General features: G+C 44.4%; 2 protein-coding genes and 1 pseudogene across 2 annotated transcripts; 1 reads left to right on the forward strand and 2 right to left on the reverse strand.

Annotated features, from left to right (window-relative positions):
- Positions 1–3,270: 3,270 nt before the first annotated feature.
- On the forward strand, positions 3,271–4,197 carry ORNANAV1R3253 (vomeronasal 1 receptor ornAnaV1R3253). Its single transcript, NM_001253645.1, has one exon. It carries the CDS (start codon positions 3,271–3,273, stop codon positions 4,195–4,197), a length of 927 nt encoding a protein of 308 aa, NP_001240574.1.
- Positions 4,198–9,033: 4,836 nt separating this feature from the next.
- Positions 9,034–9,759, reverse strand: ORNANAV1R-PS4045 (vomeronasal 1 receptor ornAnaV1R-ps4045 pseudogene; annotated as a pseudogene).
- Positions 18,996–19,913, reverse strand: ORNANAV1R3252 (vomeronasal 1 receptor ornAnaV1R3252). The gene has a single exon (NM_001253644.2). The coding sequence runs from the start codon at positions 19,911–19,913 to the stop codon at positions 18,996–18,998; it is 918 nt and encodes a 305-aa protein (NP_001240573.2).
- Positions 19,914–24,706: the final 4,793 nt, after the last annotated feature.

Raw genomic sequence — 24,706 nt, forward strand, 5'->3', positions numbered from 1 at the left:
TGTCTATCGATTCCCTTCAGCCCTGACTTGCTGCCTTTATTCACCACCCCCACCCAGCCCCATAGCACTTATGTCCATATTCGTAATTTATATTAGTGTCTGTCTCCCCTTTTAGACTGCAAATGTGCTGTGGGCAGCATTTATGGAGTGTGTATCGATTCCCTTCTGCCCTGACTTGCTCCCTTTATTCACCACCCCCACCAGTCCCATAGCACTTATGTCCATATTCGTAATTTATTTATATTAGTGTCCTTCTCCCCCTTTAGATTGTAAACGCTCTGTGGGTAGGGAATGGGTCTGTTACATTGTTGTGTGCTCCCAAGCACTTAGTATAGTGCTCTGCACACAGTAATTGCTCAATAAATGTGATTGATTGATTGAGGTCTACGCTAGGCTACCGCTGCCAATACTGCACCATCTGGGGAGCGGAGAGCCGATACCACCCTCACCTCACCCAGGACTGTGGGATGGGTGGGATCCGGGGAATGAGAACTGACACCCCCTCTGTCCCACCCGGAACTGTGGGAGGGCAGCTGGGGCTTTCACAGCCACTCAAAATGATTTGCCAGTTACAAGTATGGGTGTGAGCCCAGGACTCCATCAGTTGCATCTTTTTATAGTATTTATTAATAATAATTCTGGCAGCTATTAAATGCTTACTGTGGTGCAAGTGCTGGGGCAGATACAAGATAATCAGATCAGACATAGTCCCCGTATCACCGTCTAAGTAGGAGGGATAACAGGCTTTAAAGCCCTATTCTGCAGTTGAGGAAAGTGAGTTCAGTTATTAAATCATTATTAAATCCAATTAATTATTCCAATTATTAGTAATTAATATTGAGAGTCACAACATTTATTTCTAATAATGCCTGCTTCTAGACTGTAAGCTTGTTGTGGGAAGGGAACATGTCTGCTAACTCTGTTGTGCACTCCCAGGCACTTGATACAGTGCTCTGCATCCAGTAAACACTCAATAAATTCTAGTGATTGATTGATTGATTGAGACACAGAAAAGTTAAGTGACTTACCCAAGGTCCCGAAGCAGACAACTGGCAGAGGAGGGGCAGCCATCTATGTCCTCTGAGTCCCAGGCTTGTGCTCTTTCCACTAGGCAACACTGCCTGTCGGTCATTGTGTAGGCAGTGACATAATAACAATGGTGGTATTTGTTAAGCCCTTACTATGGGCCAGGCGCTGTACTAAGCACTGGGGTGGACACAAGCAAAGCAAGTTGGACACAGTCCCTGTCCCACGTGGGGCTCACAGTCTCAATCTCCAGTTTACAGATGAGGTAGCTGTGGCACAGAGAAGGTAAGTGACTTGCCCATGTTGTGTTGAAGTTCAACTCCTTCAGTTTGGGATTAGTAGACCTGATAGGATGCCCTTCCAAATTTGCAAACCAACCAAATGTCTCTTATGCAAATCAGTCCATTGTTCAATCAACGGTATTTACTGAGCACTTACTATGTGCAGAGCACTATATTAAGCACTTGGGAGAAATACATTACAACAGAATTAGCAGAAACATTCCCTGCCCATAACAAGCTTACAGTTTAGAGATGAGTTTATAGTCTAGACCTACAAATGTTCCTCCTTTGAGGACCTTTACAGGAAAGTACTTTGAAATGTCCGTTCTTCTGACCCTTAAGGGACTTGTTGATATCCTCATGTCCTTGGTCTCAGAAAAAAGCCCCTCATCATGCCCCAGGACCTTCATCTACACAACTTGTCTTTAACTCTCCCAACACCAACGCCACAGTGCGTTGACCAAAGAAGATGCCAAAGGGGATTTAATCCTTACCCGCTTCCTCACTCAGTCCTCTCTCTCGTTCAACCAGCTCCTTCTACCCTTCACTCCTGAGCCTTCCAGAAATGATAGACATCCCTCATGGCTTTCCCCAGTAACTGGGACACTAATGACTTTCCTGGGGCAGATCCCAGTATCACCAGTCATACCTGCCCTCACAAGAGGGGAGGAATTACCCCCATGGCCAGGGGAGGTAACTGGGTTTCTCAACTGAGGGTTGTGAGGGAGGTTAAATCTTTGCCTGCTACTTTGTTGGTTCCTACCCATCTCCATGTTGGCATCCATCACACTCTGAATAGCAATGACCAAGTTTCCTGCCCCAGAAATGATCCACCATACTTTGGATCTGGAAAAACCAAACAATAGATGAAAAATCTTTTTCTTCAACAGACCATTCCTCAATCAGTATGGACACATCTCTGCTCCTAAGGCACTTATGGCTTAGTGGGGTCAAGATTGGTTTGGCCCAATGACTTATGTCGGGTCTCAGTGACACCCACGCATGGCCAGATGGGTCCAGGCAGAGAGGTGTGAGGGTGATGATAGGCCAGAGAGGAGACTTTAAACTGAAAACTCCTAGTGGGCAGAGATAGTGACTACCACATCTACTATATTTTACTGTTCCAAGCATTTAGTTCAGTGCTCAGCACATAGAAAGTACTCAATAAATACCATTGTCTGATTGATAGGAGAGGCGTGAGGGTGATAGAGCCGGCCTGACTCTCCCTAAGGGATGCAGAGATTCACCTTTGAAGAGCTCACAGTGTAGACACTGATGTTCAGCTTGGGTGAGGGGAGTCTCCAATTGTGCAAATTCATTTCCTGACCCAGTGCTACCACATTTCTGAGTACAGTGCTTGGCCCATAGCAAGTGTTCAACCAAAATCACTATTATTAACCTGTCAAAGACAATTGTGGGGAATAGATTATATAGAAATGTGAAAGGCTGTGTGTATGTATATACGTGTGTATGAACCTGTGGTTACACAGACAACCTCCCCGCACACAAAGGAGAACATCACCATCAGAAGCAGCAGGGCCTAGTTAAAAAACAGAACAAAACATGGGCCTGGGTTTTAATCCCGCCTCTGCCACTGGCCTCCTGAGGGACCTTAGGACAGTCACTTAACTTCTTGATGCCTCACTTTCCTCATCTATGAAATGGGGATTTATTACCCATTCTCCCTCTCCCTTAAATTAAGGGTCCTACATGGGTCAGGGACTGTCTGACCTGATTATCTCGTATCTACCCCAGCACTTAGTAAAGTGCACAGCACATAGTAAGTGCTTGACAAATGCCATTATCATCATCATCATCAGTGACGTGTGACTTGACTATGAAAGACTACTGTATACATGAAGATGTATCCATAAAATGTTTCTGTAACTTTCTCTTTTTCCTTTTCCTCTCTCAAATGGCTTTGCAGGGGGTATCCTCTGCTACTAATGAAAAATTCAAGAGCATGGATGTCATCGAGATCTCTCTTGGGGTCGTGCTGCTGATACAGATCATCTCTGGTATCTCAGTGAATGCCTTCCTCCTTTTGTTTTACACCAGCACAGTCTCTGCCAGCCACAAGTTTAGCTCCTCAGACCTGATCTTTGCCCACCTGGCCATGGCCAATACTATCATCCTTCTCACCAGTGGACTCCTAGAGACCATGTCAGCCTGGGGACTGAGAAATTTCCTTAACAATATCGGATGTAAAATCCTCTTGTACCTTTATCGAGTGTCCCGGGGCCTGGCCATCTGCACCACCTGCCTCCTGAGCATCTTCCAGGCCATCACCATCAGTCCCGGCACCTCCCGCTGGGTAGGAGTCAAAGCCAGATTACCCAAGTGTATCATCCCCTGCTGCCTCTTCTCTTGGATCTTCAATCTGCTACTAGAAATGATTACGCCAATGAACTTCACTGGTCCCCAGAACAATAGCAGTGTTCGATACCCCCTGGACCTCAAATACTGCTCAAGGGTCAGCCTCAGTGCAACGATCAACCAGGTAGTCGCAGTTGTGCTTTCCACCAGAGATCTGCTGTTTGTGGCACTCATGAGTGTGGCCAGTGGCTACATGGTGTATGTCCTGTGCAGACACCACCGGCGGGTTCAACACCTTCACAGGCCTGGCCACTCCCCCAGGGCAATGCCCGAGGTCACAGCGGCCAAGAGGGTTGTTGCCCTGGTGATGCTCTATGTCCTCCTCTATGGGAGACAGTCGATCACACTGAGTTTTATATTGAACATGAAAGAAAGTCCCCCTCTGTTGTTGAATGCCCACATGGTGCTATCATTCACCTTCTCCACCCTCAGTCCGTTCCTGGTGATTCACAGTGACCGGCGGATGAGAATTTTTGTCCATAGGAAATCTGCTTCCAGCTTAGATCCCTCTTAGGATCCCAGGGAAAGCAACTGTCCTCCCATGGAAACCAATCGGATAAAGCTATCGGATGTCCCAATTCAAATAGCCCCTAAGACAAGGTCACTTATGGTTTTAGTTGAAGAGGCAGAGGTGCCCCCTCACCGGCCCCCAGCAGTCTCAACCCCAAAGGTGGACTTTCTGGAAGGCTTTGAATATAGGTGATGGAAGTGTCTGTTGGATTTGGAGAAGGAAGAATTCTCAAGCCAGGAGAAAAGCAGGAACAAGGGGATGGAGGACTCATTGGTGATAAACAATTGAGAAGTCAATTTTGGGAGAATGAGGAGAGCAAATATGTATCACGGGGGTGAGTTGGTAGAGAGATTGCATGGTGATTTTGTGTTTTTAGTTGAGGCGAAGGAAGCAGGTGGGAGGCTTTCAGGATCTGAGAAATGTGTTCTACGTCTTCAGGAAGGTGATTTTGCAGCAACGTAAAATATAGATTAGAAAGGGGAGAAGCTGGATCCAAGGAGATCAACGAGAAGGCTGATGTAATCACCTAGCTGTGATAGGCCTACCCTTGGATGGAGAAAATGGGGTGGATCCAGGAGATGTTGGTTAAGAAGAACTGGTGAGATTTGGCAGTAGATTGTAAAAGTTCTGGGCAGGGAACATGCCTACCACTCTGTTGTACTGTACTGTTATTGCTCAATAAATCCTATTGATTGATTTATTATTTGAGTAGTCAACTTGGATGCTGAGGTTGTGGGCTTCTGGGACGGGGTGGCAGAAAAGTAAGGAGAAGAGGGTTTAGGAGGAAAGAGGAGTAATTCAGTTTTGGACATGCTGCAACCCAGCGCTTGGCACATAGTAAGCGCTTAACAAATACCATTTTTATTATTATTTGAAGTGCTGACAACACATCCAAATGGAGATGTCTAGGAGGCCAGAGGCGGTATGGGTTAAGGGGTCAGATGAGAGGGCAAGGTTAGAAAGGGAGATTTGGGTATCATCCTCATAGAGATGGTAGCTGAAACCACGTGAGCCAATGAGTTCCCAAACAGTGAATGTCAGACAAACAGACATGCTTTGATTTCATTTAAATAAGAGGCGACTGAGTAGTATATGTATGGATGCTAAGGACAAGGTGTTACTCTTGACCCTGTCGAAGAAGGTTGGCCTAATTGTTAAAACCCCTCAGGGAACCAGCATGGCTTAGTGGAAAAAGCATCGGCCTGGGAGTCAGGGACATGGGTTCTAATCCTGCCTGTACCATTTGCCTGTTGTGTGACCTCGGATGATTCAGTTAACTTCTCTGTGCCTTAGTTGCTTCATCTGTAAAATGGAGATTCAATATTTGTTCTCAATCAGTTGCATCTATTGAGCACTTACTGTGTGCAAAGCACTGTACTGAGCACTTTGGAGAGTACGAGAGAGTTGGAAGAGACAGTCTCTGCCCTCCAAGATCTGTCAAACATTAAAATAAACTGCACCTGGGGAAATATAGGGAGTATAGGGTTATGTCCATAAGTGCTGTGGAGGTGGGCTAATATTGAGTTTTAAAGGGGTAGGGATCTAAGCAAGTAGGTGACACAGAGGGAGTAGAAGTGAGGCTTACCCAGGGAAGGTCTCTTGGAGGAGATGGGAGCTTAAAATTCAAGTGTTTTGGTGATTTGGAGGTCAACGTTTGGTGCAGTGCTTCTAAGGACAGTGTGAACTTTGTGTGACCTTCGGCAAGTCACTTCTTCGCTTCTCTGCACCTCAGTTGCCTCATCTGTAAAATGGGGATTGAGACTGTGTGCCCAGCGTGGGACAGGGACTGCGTCCAACCTGATCTGCTTTCAGCCACCCCAGCGCTTATTACAGTGCCTGGCACAAGTAAGCGCTTAACAAATACGATAATTGTATAATGCGATGGTCTGTCCACCATACTGCTCCATGCACGGCTGCTCTGACCAGGACATCTCTGAGGTCACTCTCATGCAGTTCGACAGACAGACATTAAGATAAATAAAGGTAAGGGAGGCAACAGATTATAAAGATGTGTACATAAGTGTTGTGGGGGTGGGATGAGTCCTTTAGTACTTAGGGAGTATGGACTCAAGTTTAGAGAGGGAAAATAGGGTGGGGAGATGAGAGGTTAGTCATGGAAGACTTCCTGGAGCAGAGGCGACTTTAGTACAGCTTTGAAGACCTGGATAGTTCTGGTCTGCCGGATACGAAGTGTGTCTCTAACCTCGTCATGTCAGATCAGGTCAGATACAGTCCTTTCCTTGCCTCAGTTTTCATATCTGTAAAATGGGGATTAAGACTGTGAGCCTCATGTGGGACAACCTGATTACCTCGTATCTACCCCAGCGCTTAGAACAGTGCTTGGCACATAGTAAGCGCTTAACAAATACCAAAATTATTATTATTATTATTCTCCTTTTAAAGATATGAAAACTGAGGCTTAGGAAAGTTAAGTGATTTGCCCAAGGTCCCACAGCAGGCAAATGGCAGAGCTGGGATTAGGACCCAGTTCTGATTCCCAGGACCACGCTCTTCCCATTAAGCCGTGCCGCTTATTGGTCGCGCATGTTTATTAAGGGGTGTCTCTCACATCACAGACTTATTAATCCTCCCACTACCCCTATTTTCCTTCATTTCCTTCCATTTGGGGTTCCTTCCAAAACCACCTGGATCCGACATCTCCATGGACAAGGTTGTCTCTTCAACCAGAGCCCCAAGAGTTAGTATTAATAATAGCATTCACTAAGCACTTACTGTGTGCAAAGGATTGTACTAAGCATTTGGAGAAAATAGAAGGGAAATTATGGTCCCTCTCCCTCATGGGGCTCACAATCTAAGCAGGAGTGATGAAACTTTAAAACACAACATAACCAAATACACACACTAGGCTCCAAGCCTCAGCAGAGATGGAGTGTGAGAATATGCTGGAATAAGGCAGGAGTAGGGTCCTCTGGTGGTAGGAGTGAAGGTGATGGTTACATAGTAAAGAGAAGCAGTGTGGCCTGGTGGATAGGTCAAGGGCCTGGGAGTTAGAAGGTCCTGAGTTCTAATGTGGCCTCTACCACTTGTTTGCCGTGTGATGCTGGGCAAGTGATTTCACTTCTCTGTGTCTCGGTTCCCTTATCTGTAAAATGGGATTAAGCCCCATGTGGGACAGGAACTGTGTCCAACCTAATTTGCTTGTCTCCACCCTAGCACTTAGTACACTGTCTGGCACAGTTAGTACACTACACTGCCCACCATCTTATAGCTTCAGGGCCTGGGGCAGGGAAGGATGGAAAGGAGCCACATAGCATGGATGGATCCAGGGGCGGGGAAATAGGGGTAGAGAGGAAGGCAAGGCAGGACAAGTTTCACAAAGACATTCATGGAACAGATTTGAGGTTTCACTCCTGGAAGGATCAGGGCATAACCAACCAACCAACCAATCAATCAGTGGCATTTACTGAGAACTAACTGTGGTCTGAGCACTGGGCTGAGCACTTTGGCAGAGTGTAATGCAACGGAATCGGTAGACATCCCCTCTCACAAGGAGCTCTCACAAGGTCTAGCTGATGAAGAAGATGATGTAGGTTGGGATTTCGAGGGCTTGCAGCCTGTGAGCACAGGGCACCTTTGGGGACAAACTTTTATAGGTGGGTGGGGTGAGTAGGGATAAGGGCCTGGGGGTAAAGGATGGGATGAGTGAAAAAAAAATGATTTAATAATGTTGGTATGTGTTAAGCGCTTACTATGTGCCGAGCACTGTTCTAAGCGCTGGGGTAGACACAGGGGAATCAGGTTGTCCCAAGTGGGGCTCACAGTCTTAATCCCCATTTTACAGATGAGGGAACTGAGGCCCAGAGAAGTTAAGTGACTTGCCCAAAGTCACACAGCTGACAAGTGGCAGATCTGGGATTCGAACTCATGAGCCCTGACTCCAAAGCCCGTGCTCTTTCCAATGAGCCACGCTGCTTCCCAAAAATGATTTAGCTGATAAAAGAGAAAATAATAATTGTGGTGTTTGTTGAGCACTTTGTTCTAAATACTGTACTTAGCACTGGAGTAGATAGAGATAATCTGATGGGACATAGTCTCTCTGTCACACAGGGCTGACAGTTTAAGGAAGAGGGAGAACACATCTTTAATCTCCCCTTTTATGGAAGAGGAAACAGAGGCACAGAGAAGTCAAGTGATTTGCCCAAGGTCACACAGTCAAGTGATGGAGTCAGAATTAGAACCCTGGTCCCCTTAATCCCAGTCCTGTGTTATTTCTACGAGGCTAACCTTATTTTATGGCTGCCGACCTCGGTCACTGAGGGAACTCAGTGGTGACTTCAAATCTTTGGTGCATTCATGAGCCCAGATCCATGATGCCTTCCCATCTCAACGATGAGTCAGTTCTCATTCCCACGTACCTTTTGATTGATGAAATGGGGTGAAATTGGATCTCAGTTTAGAAGATGGTGCCCAGAGCACTTATGTTTGCTGAGCAATGATTTCGCTGGGCCTCTTCCGTGGTTCAGTGGATGCTGGAAATGAGAGCCGTCTCCCCACTCAGCTTCAGCTGCACCATCCCCTAGTGGAAAAAAGGACTGGGCCCTTCCTGAAAGTTAATCCCACACCACAAAGAGCAGATGCATGGCTCTCCAGTATGTGGGTGCTGGCCATCGCTATATTTTCCCCTGGGCTTTTTTGGACTAGTGGTGGGAATTTTTTGGCATGGCTGAATGAAGTCTCCCTGGCTGCTCTAGAGTTTCCCATTAGCAGAACTGGTGGGGATAAGGCAAAAATGGAGGGCAGACCCCTCCTCATCTTCCAGTTGCCAGCAAAAGCTGCTCCTGACATCACTAAATTACCTTCAATCTGTCCTGTCTTAGATCAGTCAAGATGCACAATTGAAATCCCAAAATCCAATGAGTGTAATCAAACAAGACTCAGTGGAAGTGTCGGTGGCTTCCCTAGGCTCCTAGGAAGGATTCTAGTTGGACTCAAGAGATTCCCTTTTCTGGATGATTCTCATTCTCCTGTCACCATGAATCATCAGGAAAGGACTAAAGGCTGAGAAGGTGAATCCTAACACAATATGGCAATTCACCAGCAGAGGCGATTTTTCTTTCATGTTTAGAATAATGCTCAGCATGATTGACTGTCGTCCAAAAAGGAGGACGTAGAGGGTCACCAAGGCAATGACCTTCTTGGCCGCTCTGACCTCGGGCATCGCCCTGGGAGAGTGGCCGGGACCGTGAAGGTGCTGGACCTGCCGGTGGTGTCTGTGCAGGACAAGCATCATGTAGCCGCTGGCCGCACCCATGAGCCCCACGAACAGCAGATCCCGCAGAGAGAGCACTGTTGAAATGATCAGGGTGGTTTCCGCACTGGTGCTGACTTTTGAGCAATATTTGAGATCTAGCATGATTCGAAAACTGCTGTTGCTGTTCTGGGGGCCCATGATGTTCATCAGTGTTTCGAAATCGATGATCAGATTGAGGATCCAGAAGAGGACACAGGAGGGGATGATGCAGTTGGGTAATTTGGCTTTGACTCCTGCCCAGCGGGAGGTGCTGGGACTGATGGTGATGGCCTGGAAGATGCTCAGGAGGCAGGTGGTGCAGATGGCCAGGCCCCGGGCCACTCGATAAAGGTAAATGAGAATTTTACAGCCAACATTGCCCAGGAAATTTCTCAGTCCCCAAGCTGTCATGATCTCTGGAATTCCATTGGTGATAAGGATGATGGAGTTGGCCAAGACTAAATGCCCAAGTATCAAGTCTGTCGAACTGAACTTGGACCTGATAGAGGCCATACGGGAATAAAACAGGAGGAGAAAGACATTCACTGAGACACCAATGCTGATCTGTAACAGAAACATGATCCCGAAAGAGATCTCAGTGGCATTCATTCTACTGAATTGTCAGAACTAGAGGAGGCCTCCTGCAAAGCAACCTGGGAAACAGAGAGAAAGAGAGAGTGAGTGGGAGAGTTTGTTCATTGAAACGCTTATGGGTATGACACAGGTCTGAGCATAGGTTAAAAAAGAAAGAATATAAATTCATATGATGTTCTGTTCCTTTACCGGTGCCCTCAAAATCGTCATAATTGGGACCCATTTCTGCAGAGAAGGATTGGAGAACTTTAGGTTGGGTATCTCTGCGTTCGTAAAGAAGGCTTGGTGGGAGGATGGGGGCGGGGCAAAAGTCAATCCTTATTTCAGATGTACGACCAGGCAAGTGTTAGGGTCAGTATTCGGGTTTCCCAGAACAGAAGTGGAAGAAAAAGATGCCCTCAAAGCCTCCTGTTCTTACCTTCCCAGAATGGACAGGACAAGAAGCTCCCTGTCTAGAAAACCCCAACCCAGAATCAATCAATTAATCAATCATGGTATTTATTTATTGAGCACTTACTGTTTGCAGAGGACTGTTCTGAGAGCTTGGGAGAGTACAGCACAATAGAGTTGGTAGCCAAAATCCTGACCCACAAAGAGCTTGCAGTTACAAGGAACCCCTTATTTTACTGTTACCACCCCCTATCTCTTCAGGGCCTTCAAAGCCACATCTCCAAGAAGCCTTCCCCGACTAAGTCTTCCTGTCCTTTTCTTCCACTGCCTTCTGCATCACCCTGACTTGTTCCCTTTATTCATCCCCTCTCCCAGCTCCACAGAACTAATCTACATATCTATCATTTATTTATTTTTGTTAAAGTCTGTCTCCCCTTCTAGACTGTAAGCTCGCTGTGGGTGGGAACGTGTCTGTGCATTGTTATATTGTACTCTCCCAAGCACTTAGTACACAGAGAGAGCTCTATAAATGTGATTGAATGAATAAACAAATGATTGACTTGAGGACCCAGCAGGGACTATCAGAAATCCAGGGTCCACTAAGTGAAATGAGGGGCCATTTCGGATAGGATCTGGGGATGAAAGTCACAAATCGGGGGCAGAGGGAGAGTGAAAGGGCCGGTATGACTGTAACTACGACACGCCAAGAGATTTACAATTAAAATATGCAAATGTTCAGCCAGTGCAGTTTGACTTGTCCCAGGAGGGACTCAAATCTCAGACAAATGGCTGAAATTCACATGTCAAGTATTTTTTCTCCTGAATTTTTTTGTGATAGAAAACATTCTTTTCCTCCACTTCTGCTTTGAAAAACCCTAAATGCCTGGTGGTATATCTGAAATAAAGATTGACCTTTACCCCCCAATCTCTGAACATCAGGGAAGCTCAGGGGAGGAAGGGCTCCCTCCCCAACCCTCAGCCCCCCAGGTAAATATGTTTCCGTGGAACCAGAACTCCTCTAGCTCTCACAACAGAAAGATACATTGGGTAAGGATCTGAAGAGGCTGATTGGGATCACTCAGGGGTATTTATTGAGTTGTTTGTGGCTGCAGAGCACTGTTATAAATGCTTGGGAAAGTACAGTATAATGGATTTGGTAGACATAGTTTCCGTTCATAAGGTTCTTCCAGAATAGAGCGGGAGGCAAATATTAAAATAAATTACAGATGGATAGCTGTACATAACTGCCATGGGGTTGGGATGAAAATCAAAGTAGTTAAGGGTTCTGACCCAAGTGCATAGTTAATGCAAAATGAAGGACATATGAGGGAAGTAAGGGTTTAATCAGGGAAGGCCTCTTGGAGGAGACGTAACTTTAGTAGGACTTTGAAGATGGGGAGAATTCTGGTCTGCTGGATGTAAAAGAGGAGATGGGGAGTTCCAGGCCAGAGGGAGGACAAAGACAAGGGTTCAGAGAAGGAAGGATGGGATAGAGGTACAGTGAGTAGGTTGGTGTTAGAGGAGCGAAGTGTGAGGACTGGGTTATAGTAGGAAATCAGTGAAGTAAGGTAGGAGAGGGAGAGTTGATTGAGTGCCTTAAAGCTGATGGTAGGGAATTTCTGTTTGAGCTGAATGGGCAACCACTGGAGGAAGGGGGGAGATGTGTGGACTGAATTATTTTTCAGAAAAATGTTCTGGCCAGCAGAGTGAAATATGGACTGAAGAGGGGAGAGAAAGGAGGCAGGGAGGTCAGCAAGAAGGCTGATGCAGTTGTCGAGGTGGTATATAAGTGCTAGAATCAGCAAGGTAGCAATTTGGATGGAGAAGAAGGAGCAGATTCTAAAAGCACTGTGAAGGTAGGCCCGACAGGATTTGGTGACAAACTGAATATGTAGGTTGAATGAAAGAAATGAATTGAATGAGAGAAATGAATCAAAGTTAATGCTAAGGTTGCAAGCTTGTGATACAGGGAGGATAGTGGTGCCATCTACATTTATGGAAAAGTCTGGAAGATGACAGGGTGCGCGTGGGAATAGGAGGAGTGGTTTTGGACATGTTAAGTTTGAACTGTCAGCACAACATCCCTATAGGGATGTATGGGCTCATGTCTTTGATCCCTCCCTGAGCCCTGTGTTCTCCCAAGGTCATGACCTAAACCTTTCTGCAGGCCCCGACCTCCCAGTATTACAGCTTTGACACCTTCTGACCCAATACAGTTGTGGGGTTCCTTCTCCTCCTTACCAGCACCCCCCTTTCCCTTCTCATTCCCCCCGTGATTGGTGTGTATGCCAAGGGATAGCTCTTAGTTTTACTCACCACCCCTCAGAGAGAAGGGGATGATCTTTAGGAGTGAGTGCCCTCCTCCCTTCCTCTGACTCTAGGATTGCTATACTGTCATGCTATTCATTGGCCCAAACGAATGGTACTATGCAGAGTAATCTATTGAAGAAAATGATTCTTTATAGGTCACTGTCTGTAGTCTCAGAATCATTTCATGGACTCTGGATCAGGGAACCTTGCTTATTAGTATTAGAATGGGATGGGTTCTCTGAGAGACTGAGGCAGAGACAAGAAAGGGAGCATCCCTTTGGACTGTAAGCTCACTGTGGGAAGGGAACATGTCTATGAACTCTGTTATACTGTATTCTCTCAAGTGCCTAGAACAGTGCTCTGCACACAGGAAGCGCTCAAAGCAGCGTGGCTTAGTGAAAAGAGCACGGGCTTTGGTAAGTGATTAATATGTGCCAAACATTGTACTAAGCGCTTGGATAGATATAAGATAATCATAACCAACACAGCCCCTGCCAGATATAGGGCTCACAGTCTGAGGGGGAGGGAGAACAGGAACTTACTCCTCATTTTAGAGATGAAGAAACTGAAGCACAGAGAAGTAACGTGTTTTGCCCAAGGTCACAGAGTCATCAAGTGACTGAAATGGGATCAGAACCCAGGTCCCCTGACATTCAAACCCATGTTCTTTCCATGAGGCTATGCTTCTTCTCTAAGCAACCTGATGCCAGCCTGTCATCCACACCACACTCAGCTCCCAATCTGCGCAATCCACACAGGTCCCCAGCAGAGGAAATGGCATACCAGAGACTCTGTCCCCTGAGCCTGTACCTCAGGGTTTCTCCCCCTGACCCCAACCATTGGGTTCAGCTCTGGAAGAAGGACCTGGGCAACCACTGCCCCCTATCCCTCCGCGAAGGTGAGCTCTGGAGGAAGGGACATGGGAAGAGGTCTCGGTGTTGGGCTTTTATGAGCTGGATCCCTGCCCCTCCTGGAGGACAACCCAGGTTCCTTTCTCCAGCACAGATCCCCATGGTGGGGGCAGATGGAGAGACCACCCAGAATCCACCCAGAATAATTCCCAAGCATTTAGATCAGGGATAGGGGAAATAGTATAGAGTTTCCCATGTTCCCTTCTGGTCTTGTTGATCAACTCTTTTCTGGTGCAAGGCTCCAGCTCCCCTCTGGGTCCTAAAGGAAACGTCCTCCCTCCCTGCCTGGCCTCAGTGTCTGAGACAGAAGCAGATACTCACTGAAATAGTCTTTGATCCTGGGACCTGAGCCAGTCTCATCCATCGGAGTCTGGACAGTGACAGTCAGGCCAGCAGATATAGGGAAGGATTTCATGAGCTCATCTCTCTCCCGGGCTGCAATTATCATGTCACTCTCAGGAGCCTGACACCATCGGGGAGTAGCCAGAGATGGGGAGTCCCTAGTGCTGTTATGTTGTTATGGCATAGCAATCGGGGGAGAAGATGAGCCACAACTTCACTTTTCATTTCTGGCCCAATGGATCTTCACTCTATCCATGGGGAGCTTTTTGGGGCAGGAAGTCCGGAGCTTGCCACGAATATCTACAGAATTATTCACACTGACACCATTAAGGTGCTCACTCACCCTTACTCACTGTTATAGCGTACAGACACCTATCTAGAGTTATTCCTTTGGGGGATTGAGAAGCAGAGCTTCAGGGCAGCATAGTAGTAAGCTTCAGCCCAAACTGAAGGTCTGCACAACTTTAGTGCTGGCCAAGCTTTTCTATGGTCATGACCCTTGGTTTTTCCTCCCATAGATGTCACACTCAACTCCTCGAGCAGAAGCAGCATGGCTCAGTGGAAAGAGCATGGGCTCAGGAGTCAGAGGTCATGGGTTCTGACTCCGGCTCTGCCACTTGTCAGCTGTGTGACTTTGGGCAGATCACTTAACTTCTCTGTTCCTCAGTTACCTTATCTGTAAAATGGGGACTAAGACTGTGAGCCCCACGTGGGACAACCTGATTACCTCCTATCCCCCCAGTGCTTAAAACAGTGCTTGGCACAGAGTAAGTGCTGAACAAATACCATTATTATTATCAGCATCACATAAGAGTCACACTTGGCAAGTGAGAAGATACTATCACACCAAATTTCTTCAGTCAATTGTCCCACTTTGGGGGCAAAATTATAACAACATAAAAATGGATGGGACAATACCTCTTCAGCCTCTTACTTAGGCTCTGAGTCCCTATGGGTAGGGGCTGTGTCCAACCTGATTAACTTGTATCGACCCAGCCCTTAGAACAGTACTTGACATATAGTAAGCACTTATACCACTAAAAGATATCATTAAAAAATTATGTGGGTCAGATAAGCATGAAGTCTAACAGTATTGCAGGATACTTTCCAGTCTTGGAACCACAGAAAATTGAACATTTTTTTTTTAGTGCTCATCAGTTGTTTATTTTGTTTCCTCTAATATTTAATAATAATAACAATGGTGGTATTTGTTAAGTGCTTAGTGTGTGTCAAGTATTGTATGGGCTGCTGGGGTAGCGGCAAGATTATTATGTTTGACACAGTCCCTGACCCACATGGGCCTCACAGCTTAAGTAGAAGGGAAAAAAGGTATTGAATTTCCATTTTACAGATGAGGAAACTGAGGCCCAGGGAAGTTAAGTTACTTGTCCAAGGTCACACAACAGGTAAGAGGCAGAGTTGGTATTAGAACTTAGGCCATATGACTCCCAGGACCATTCTCTTTCCACTAGGCCATGCTGCTTCTCAATATCTCACTTGCTGTAATCAATGGAAAATTTTCAGGCCTTTGCTCTGACTCCAGTTTGTTCAACAAAATGTACAATGCCCAGAATTGGGCAATTATCATTTTACTTTGGCCACACTTCCACCCACTACAAATACTTTTTTTTTTAAATGCAAACTCCACCCATGCACAACAATGCTATTTCTTTACTTGTCCTATTCCATTTTTATGCATTGCTCCAGACATCAGTTGACAACGTGGTGGCTGATTCACCACAAAGATAGAGGTTGTTTCAGAACAGAATCACATTTATTCATCCGTTCATTGAGACAGGCAGAGAAGAGTGGACTTGTTACTGAAAGTAGAAAATGAAAAGTTAAGTAAATGATATTGGCAGCTCAAATAGCTACCGTTTAACATTTTAGGAGATGAGGTGATTTTCTTGCATAGGATTGGATTGGTTCAGACTGGGAGGGAGTATAGAGACAACCTAGAGACTGTACAGTTAACAATCACAACCACTGTGAATAAAGTGAAGGAGAGACAATAATGTGGTGCAGAAATATTATTTTATTTCCTCCTCAAAAATAGGGGTGAGACAGTTAAGTGAGTAAATATGGTAAACAGAGACATACATATACGCTAGAGTTGTTCTTCAGTTCACAAATGACTATCTCAAAGTTGCAAGAGCAAACAGCACCAGGCGCTGCAAACGTTAAACACAACAGAATGGGGGACAACTTTTTTGTGAGCACAATGCGTTTGGGACTGTGGGTCCTGCATTGACCTTTTCAGCCATACTCACAGGTGAAACTTTACCATCGGTGGTCTTCTTTGAATACTGGGAGTACTTGATGATCCAAATGAGGTGATGGAAATAGTGATCAATCAATTAATCAGTGGCATTTATTAAGCACTTACTGTGTGCAGAGCCCTGTATTAAGTGCTTAGAAAGTACAATATAACAGAGTTGATAGATATGATCCCTTGCTCACAGGTAGCTTACAATCTACAGGGGGAAATAGACACTGCAGTAGATTAGGGATGGGGGAAATAGTAAAATAGGAGAATAATTACAGAAGTACTGTGGGACTGGGATAAGTATCATAGTGTTTAAGAGGTACATATTCTGATATTTGCCTCACCCTTAGCCCCACAGTACTTGTGTACATATGTAAAAACTATCTATAAATTATATATTATATAAATAACATATAATATATATTATAAATTATTTATTTCTTACAATGCCGCTCTCTCTTCTAGGCCACAAGCTCATTGTGGGCAGAGAACGTGTCTACCAACATTACTGTACTGTACTCTCCCAAGTGCTTAGTACAGTGCTCAACACACAGTAAGCACTCACGTCACTGATGCTGTTACATAATCACATTGATGCAGAAGGGAGGGGACATAGGGGAAAAAAGAGTGTAGTCTGTGAAGGCCTCTTGGAGGAGATGTGATTTTAGGAGGGTTTTGAAGTTGGGAAGAGTGGCGTAACGTTGGATGTATTGTACTTTCCCAAGCTCTCAGTACAGGGTTCTTCACACAGTAAGTGTTCAATAAATATGATTGACAATGAATGAATGAACAAGGAAGTTCCAAGCCCAGGGGAGAATGTGGGCAAGGGGTCAGTGTGTGAATGGGCAAGATCAAGATACAGAAAGTAGGTTGATATTAGAGGAGTGGAGTGTGCAGGTTGGGTTGTAGTAAGGAGGTTAGGATCAGCGAGGTTAGGTAGGAGGGAGAGAGCTAATTGAATGCCTTAAGGCAGATGATAAGGAGCTTCTGTCTGATGAGGAGGTGTATTGGCAACCTTTGGAGGTTTTCAAGGAGTGGAGGGATGTGGACTGCCCGAATTGTATCTACTCCAGCTCTTAGTGGAGTGCTTGGCACACTGTAAGTGCTTAACAAATGCCACAGTTATTACCAAATACCACAATTATTATGTTAGGCACCCTCCAAAGTTAGGATAGCAAATAGAACTCATCCCAGAATACTCCTGGCAAGTCCCAGTTATCTGTAGATCACTCATCCCTCATCTGTAAAATGGAAATTAAATCTTCCTCCCTCCTACATACCCTGGAAGCCCCATGTAAGAGAGGGGCTGTGTTCAACCTGATTATCTTGCATAGTAACAATTACGGTAATTGTTAAGAACTTACTATGTGCCAGGTTCTGTACTAAGTACTGGGGTGGATATGAGCAAAGCGGGTTAGACAGAGTCCCTGTCCCATGTGGGGTTCACAGTCTCAATCCTCATTTTATAGATGAGGTAAATGAGGCCCAGAGAAGTGAAGAGACTTGCCCAAGGTCACTCAGCAGACAAGTGGTGGAACTGGGATTAGAACCCGTGACCTTCTGATTCCCAGGTCCGTGTTCTATCCACCATACCATGCTATTTCTTCCGTTGTTGATTTTTCCAATAATATTGCCTCCTGTCATCGCAATGGCAATTTTCTTTTCCAAAACACCTTGAAAGTAGTTACCGTCAAATTACAGGTGAAGAAATCAAGGCATATCGGGGGAACATGGCAAATTTAGTGATAAAACCAAGAGGTCAGTGACAGGTGCAGATGTTTGGATTTCAGCTTCTGTCTCTTGGCTTCCAAGACCCTGCTCTTGCCCTTCCTGTTCAAATCTTTTTTCTTCCAGTTGTCTGAGACATCATACTGAACAAAAACAACACCTAAAATGATTATCCTGGCCTCATCCTTACCTACCGTGTGCAGCACATTCTACTAAGTGCTTGGGAAAATACAATACAAAAGAGTTGGTAGACATGATCCTGGTTCTCAAACACCTTACAGTTCAGCAAGGAGCTTACAATCTACTGAAATGTCCTTGGCACATAGTCATATTGAATGCTATTTAGAGACACAGTAGTCTTTAATTGGATATTCTAGGTTCTTCCACATTTCCACTTGATTAACAGCAACTCAGCGTGAGCTAAACCAAACTTAAACCACCTAGAAATGTCCTGGCATCTTTTCTATTGTTTTAAGTCGGGGATGAGGTTGATGAAGTTGATGAAGTGATAATTATGGCGATGCTGATGGTACAGTGATGATCGTGTTCCTGAAAATGATGATGACAGTAGTGATAATGAGACTGAGAATGATGGTTATCTGTTGCCTCAATGCTAGCAAAATGAAACAGTGGATACAGACCAAATGGATGGATAAAGAGGAATGAAAGAGAAAAGGGCAAAGTTGGTGAGAGAACAGGGATGTTGTGGATGAGGGTCTTTATCCTGAGAAGTGATGGTCTATATTGGTCAGTAAGTATGTCTTATTGGTCACTTGACCGCCATCTTCCTTGAGAGCATCTCCATTGGAAACACAAGGATACAGGAAAGCAGGAAGATAGTGTATCCATGTTGAAAGGACCAGGTAGACAGTGAAATCTCTCAAATCAGTTCTCTCAGTGTAGGTTTCACTAGTCCTTTCCTTCAGCATCTTCTGCTCTCCATGACTGGTGTCTTCACAGAGAATGGGTGAGCAGAGAAATAGACAAAGAGCTGACCTGTTGTTTGTCACTAGAATCCAGGGGACAAGTGATTTCTCATCTTTTTAAGGATGCCCAGAATGCTAAGGATCCGGGGATCTTTGCTGATCAGTATGAAGGGGCAGATGAAGGTGTAACAAGCACCCAGAATTAATACCATATCATAAAGCCTCAAATCATTCTCCAGCAAAGAATACATTATCAGATTGAGGCTGGAGTTGATGCAGTAAAAGCAAACAAAGGAAATGACCAGGAGCAGGATGGTCTGGGTGGCTTTGGCCGCTGCAGAAGATTTGGGGGAGAGGCTGGTGCTGTGGATATGCTGGACTTGCTTCTGGTGTTGTTGTAGTACCATCACCATGTAGCCACTAGTTGAGCTCATGAGAAACACAGAGAAGTGATCTCTCATAGTCATGAGACTTAAAAAAGCACCGTTATTCAAGTCACTTCCCCGCATGGCAGTGGAACAGGACTGACTTCTGTAAACACTGACAGTGGTGCTGAAATTCTTAATGCCTATTACGATCTTTAGAACTAAATTCATATCAACTAGCAGATTGAGAATCCAGAAGAAGAGGAAGGAAGGCAGGATGCATCTGGAAGCTCTGGGTTTGAGCCAGGCCCAGTGGGAAGTGTTGGGACTGATGAAAATGGCCTGGAACACGCTAAGACACATTGTGCAGATGGAAAGGCCCCTGGCCACCCTCCTGATGTACAAGATGATCTGGCACCATATGGTGCCTATGAGAGTCTTCAGTCCAAAGGCCATCACTACTCCGGGGGCACATTGGGTGAGAAGCATTACTGTATTGGCCATGGTCAGGTGGGTGAGGATCAGGTGTGTGGACTTCTTCTGATGGGGATGAGATATGAAGATGTTGATATACAATATGAGCAGCGTTGAATTTCCCAGGAGCCCAAAGCCGGTCTGAGCCAGGAAGAAAATCATCCAAACCAGGTCATTCACCACTTTTTTCTTGATTTCTGTTAAGCCTAGAGGACCTTAAAAATGACAAACCCATTAGAATGCCTCAGTGCTAAACCCTTATTTAATAGAATTTGAGAAACCTAGGATCATGGTTCTATTTTCTTTGTCCACTCATTTTTCTCTCCACCAACACTCTTTTTGATTCACTTGGGACACTTTTCCTTCACTGAATCTGAGCTATGATCTCCATATAGCCCCAACCTTCTTAATGCCATGGCTAGAGGGCTATAGTCTCCCCTGATCCTCCTCGACTTCTCATCTGCCTTTGATGCTGTGGACCACTCCCCTCCTCCTTGAAATATTGGCAGACTTTGGATTTTCTGAGATAGAATTAACCTGGATCTCCTACCTCTCTGCCTAGTCCTTCTCATTTTCACTTTTCTGCCTCATCTTATTTCAGGAAGGGTAAAGCAAGACTCTTCGCTTGATCACCTCACCTCCTCACTCTACACTCACACTTCGGTGCTTTCAACTAGCACCTTGACTCAGATGATGACTGCCGAATCTACCTCTCCAAACTTCTACATCTCCTTTTGCCTCTGGGATCTTGGCTGCTTCACTGGCACTTCAAACTCAAGGTACCCTACATGCCCCTAAACTTTCACATCTTAGTCAGTAGCTTGATTAGTGGAAAAGGTACAGGGCTTAAAGACAGACAAACTGAGTTCTAATCACAACTCTGCCACTTGACTACTGTGTGACCTGGGGCAAGTCTCTTTACTTCTCTTTGGCTCAGTTTCCTCATCTTTAAAAGTGGGGTTAAATACCCATTCTCCCTCCCGCTTGGGCAGTGAGCTCCATGTGAGAAAAAGCCTGTATACAATATGATTAGCTTGCAGGCAAGGGACAGCGATGGCATTGTGAACCTAGATTCTCTGACCCTCAGGCTCACACAAGTCAAAGGAAAGAAAAACAAGCAGACTTACTGCTTGTATCTGGGTCATTCAATGAATCAGTCAGCCAATCAATGTCATTTTTGAGTGAATAGTGTAGAGAGCACTGTTTTAAGCACTTGGGAATAATGCAATAGAATTGGTCAACACAATCCATGCCCACAAAAACACTTAGGATCTACTGGAGGAACATAAGGTTTACAGCCAAGATCTGTTGGGGTAATAATATTTTCAGAAAAATAATTGTCTTTCAAGACACCAGAATTTCTGGCAAAGGACACGCAGAGCAGGAAGAGTAGAAAATGGGACTAATTATTAAATAGTAAAATAATATACACAAATCGGTAGTCTGTTGGCCTTAGGAAATAAATGACTGAGTTCCTTCTTTGGATGGTGCTTATCGATTCTATGTTCCCAAGAGCTTACTACAGTGCTATGCACACAAAAAATGCTCAATAAATACCATTGATTGGCTGACTGATTAAGTGAAAGTGCACAACACAGTCTCAGGAATAAACTGAAATGAGACTGGATTGATGCTTCAGGGAAGCTTTCTAGGTTCAGTTGGAATAATAGTGGATAGACCATGGTCCTGTGGGTCTAACCCAGCTCTGCCAATTGCTAGCTCTGTGACCTTGGGCAATTGATTTAACTTCTCTGGACCTTAGTTACCTCGTCTATAAAATGAGGATTAAATCCTCCTTTCTCCAATTTAGACTGTGAGTGCCATGTGGGACAGGAACTCTGTTCAGCTTGATAAATTCATATCTATCCCATTGCTTCAAGCAGTGCTAGACACATATTAAGCACTTAACAAATACCATTTAGAAAATAAAGAATCTAGAACTATAAATGCTGCTCATAATTGGCAACGATTTCATCAGGAGTTTGTTGATGGAGCAGCACCATGGCCTAGTGGAAAAAGCACAGGCCTGAGACTCAGAGAAACTGAGTTCTAATCTAGGTCCGGCCACTTGCCCACTGTGTGATCTTGTGTAAATCACTTTATTTGAAATGGCATTTGTTGAACACTTGCTATGTGCCAGGCCCTGTATTAAGCACTGGGAAAGAAACAAGCTAATCAGGTTGGACCCGATCCATGTCCCATGTGGGGCTCACAGTCTTAATTCTCAGTGTACAGATGAGGTAACTGAGCAATGGAGAGGTTAAGTGCCTTGCCCAAGATCATGCAGCAGACAAGTGGTGAAGATGGGATTAGAACCCAGGTCTAATTAGTTTGATTAGAATTATAATTAATTAAATAGAATAATAATTAGAACTCAGGCTGGTACTCTTTCCACTGGGCCATTGCTTTGCACCTCATTTTCCTTAAATGTAAAATGAGAATTTAATACCTGTTCTCCCTCCCTGTACCCTGTGAAACGTGGACTGTGTCTGCTCTGGTTATCTTATATCTTCCCCAGTGCTTAGCATAGTGCTTAGTACCTAGTAAATGTTTAATAAATACTATTATCATTATTCTTTTTTTATCATCATCATCATCATCATTATCATTTTGGTTCCTGAGAGAGGGTGAATGACATTTAATGATACATTCAGTTCTCCTTTATCACAGGGATATTTCCTTGAAAAACCACCCTTAAATAAAACTCACACCACTCTATGAACACCTTGACCAGAGTTGTGCAAATTTACGGTGTTCTGTGAAACGTCTCATTATTCAATATCTTTCTACCATGGCCTGAAATGTGCAAAAACTGTCCAAAGCACTGGACATTTCATTTCAACCCTTTACTATATGAAACAACTAAAACTCAAGTTTCACATAAGACATCAGCCAGCAGATTTTATGTTATCTATCTGGGCTGGCAGATTCTTTTATAACAAATGAAAGAGTCTATGCAAGAAGAAATTCAGCAGGTGGATTAAACAGCCAATGAAATCTTTGCAATATATCAATTATAAAAATGAAGTAATCTCTCTCCTCCCCACCCTAGTCTCTCTTCCTTCTGTGTCACCTGGGCACACAAATCTGTACTTCCTAAATTCTTCAGTATTCACCCCACCCCAAGCCCCATAGCACTTTATGTATTTCTGCCTTATCGTCTGTTGCTTCCCTTCTTTGTAATTTATTTTAAAGTCTGTCACCCCAGCTACAATGTAAACTCCTTATGGGCCTGTAACATGCCTACTATTCCACTGTGTTCTCCCAAGTGCTTAGTGTGATGTTCTGCACACAGGAAACCCTCAATAAATGCAATTGATTGATTCATTAATTGATTGATTGGTCAGGCTTTTGTGAATTCATTAGTCTACTGTTGGTGGGAAACAGCAGTCAGAAGAGGATTGAAGTGACTCATTATGAAAATAAAGTGTGAGTAATAATAGCAATGATAACTTTAATGATAATGATAAAAACATGATATTTGTTAAGCTTACTATGAGACCAGCACAGTGTTAAACACAAGGGTAGATACAACATAATCAGATTGCACACAGTCTGTGAACCACCCTGGGCTCACAGTCAAAGGGGAAGGGAGAACAGTTATTGAATTGCCATTTTGCAGATGAGGAAATTAAGGCAAGGAGAAATTGACTTGCCCAAGGTCATGCAGCAGGCAAATGGCAGATTATAAAAATAATCTGGGAATATATAAAAACAATTCAGATTGACTGAATTGTGATCCTGTGTTCTAAGATACATTGTGTCATACAATACTATAGTAATGTTAAACAATCAGGATGCCCAATATCAGGAAACAGATGTTTCTGCTCTCTGTACACAATATCTTATAATAATAATGTTGGTATTTGTTAAGCCCTTACTATGTGCCAAGCACTGTTCTAAGCACTGGGGAGATACAAGGTCATCAGGTTGTCCCACCTGGGGTTCACATTCTTAATCTCCATTTTAGAGATGAGGCAACTGAGGCCCAGAGAAGTGAAGTGACTTGCCCAAAGTCACACAGTTGACAAGTGGCAGAGCTGGGATAACCCATAACCTCTGACTCCCAAACCCGGGCTCTTTCCACTAAGCCATGCTGCTTAAGAGCTTACTATGTGCCAAGCACTGTTCTAAGCACTGAAAAGGATACAAGGAACTGTTTCCTATATCAAAACAGACAGTCCAAAAAGAATCAGGATATAAAATAGGTTAGAAATTACACACAACATGCCTGAGCAACTAATAATAGAGAACAAACCACTTTTAATTTTCCTAAAAGAGACATGATGAAAGGAAACAAAATCCCATGGAATCAGGAAACCTGGATTAACAAAGCTAACACTGCATACTTTATGCTTGATAGCTATAGTAGAAATAACACTATTTCTTAAGAGTTTACTGAATGTACAGTATTAAAAGTTTGGGAAAATACAGCAGAAGCAAAAGATGCATGTCCTGCCCACAAACAACTTACCTTCTAAAGGGAGAGATAGAAAAATGGTTATTGACAAACAGTGTAACTAACTGAATGTTCATTCTAATGTAAGTATATACCCAAGTGCTGAGGATGAGAATAAAGAAATAATAATAATAATAATGTTGGTATTTGTTAAGCGCTTACTATGTGCCGAGCACTGTTCTAAGCGCTGGGGTAGACACAGGGGAATCAGGTTGTCTCACGTGGGGCTCACAGTCTTAATCCCCATTTTACAGATGAGGTAACTGAGGCCCAGAGACGTTAAGTGACTTGCCCAAAGTCACACAGCTGACAAGTGGCCGAGCCAGGATTCGAACCCATGACCTCTGACTCGAAAGCCCGTGCTCTTTCCACTGAGCCACACTGCTTCTCTGAGCCACGTCTCAGGTAAATGTTATCCTCAAGAGAATGGTACCTGGTAAAAAGTTTAAAAAAGGTTGTTATTATGTCTAAAGATAAATATATTTAGATTTAGATA

Source organism: Ornithorhynchus anatinus, chromosome X5 (genome assembly GCF_004115215.2).
Source record: "Ornithorhynchus anatinus isolate Pmale09 chromosome X5, mOrnAna1.pri.v4, whole genome shotgun sequence".
Taxonomy (NCBI): domain Eukaryota; kingdom Metazoa; phylum Chordata; class Mammalia; order Monotremata; family Ornithorhynchidae; genus Ornithorhynchus; species Ornithorhynchus anatinus.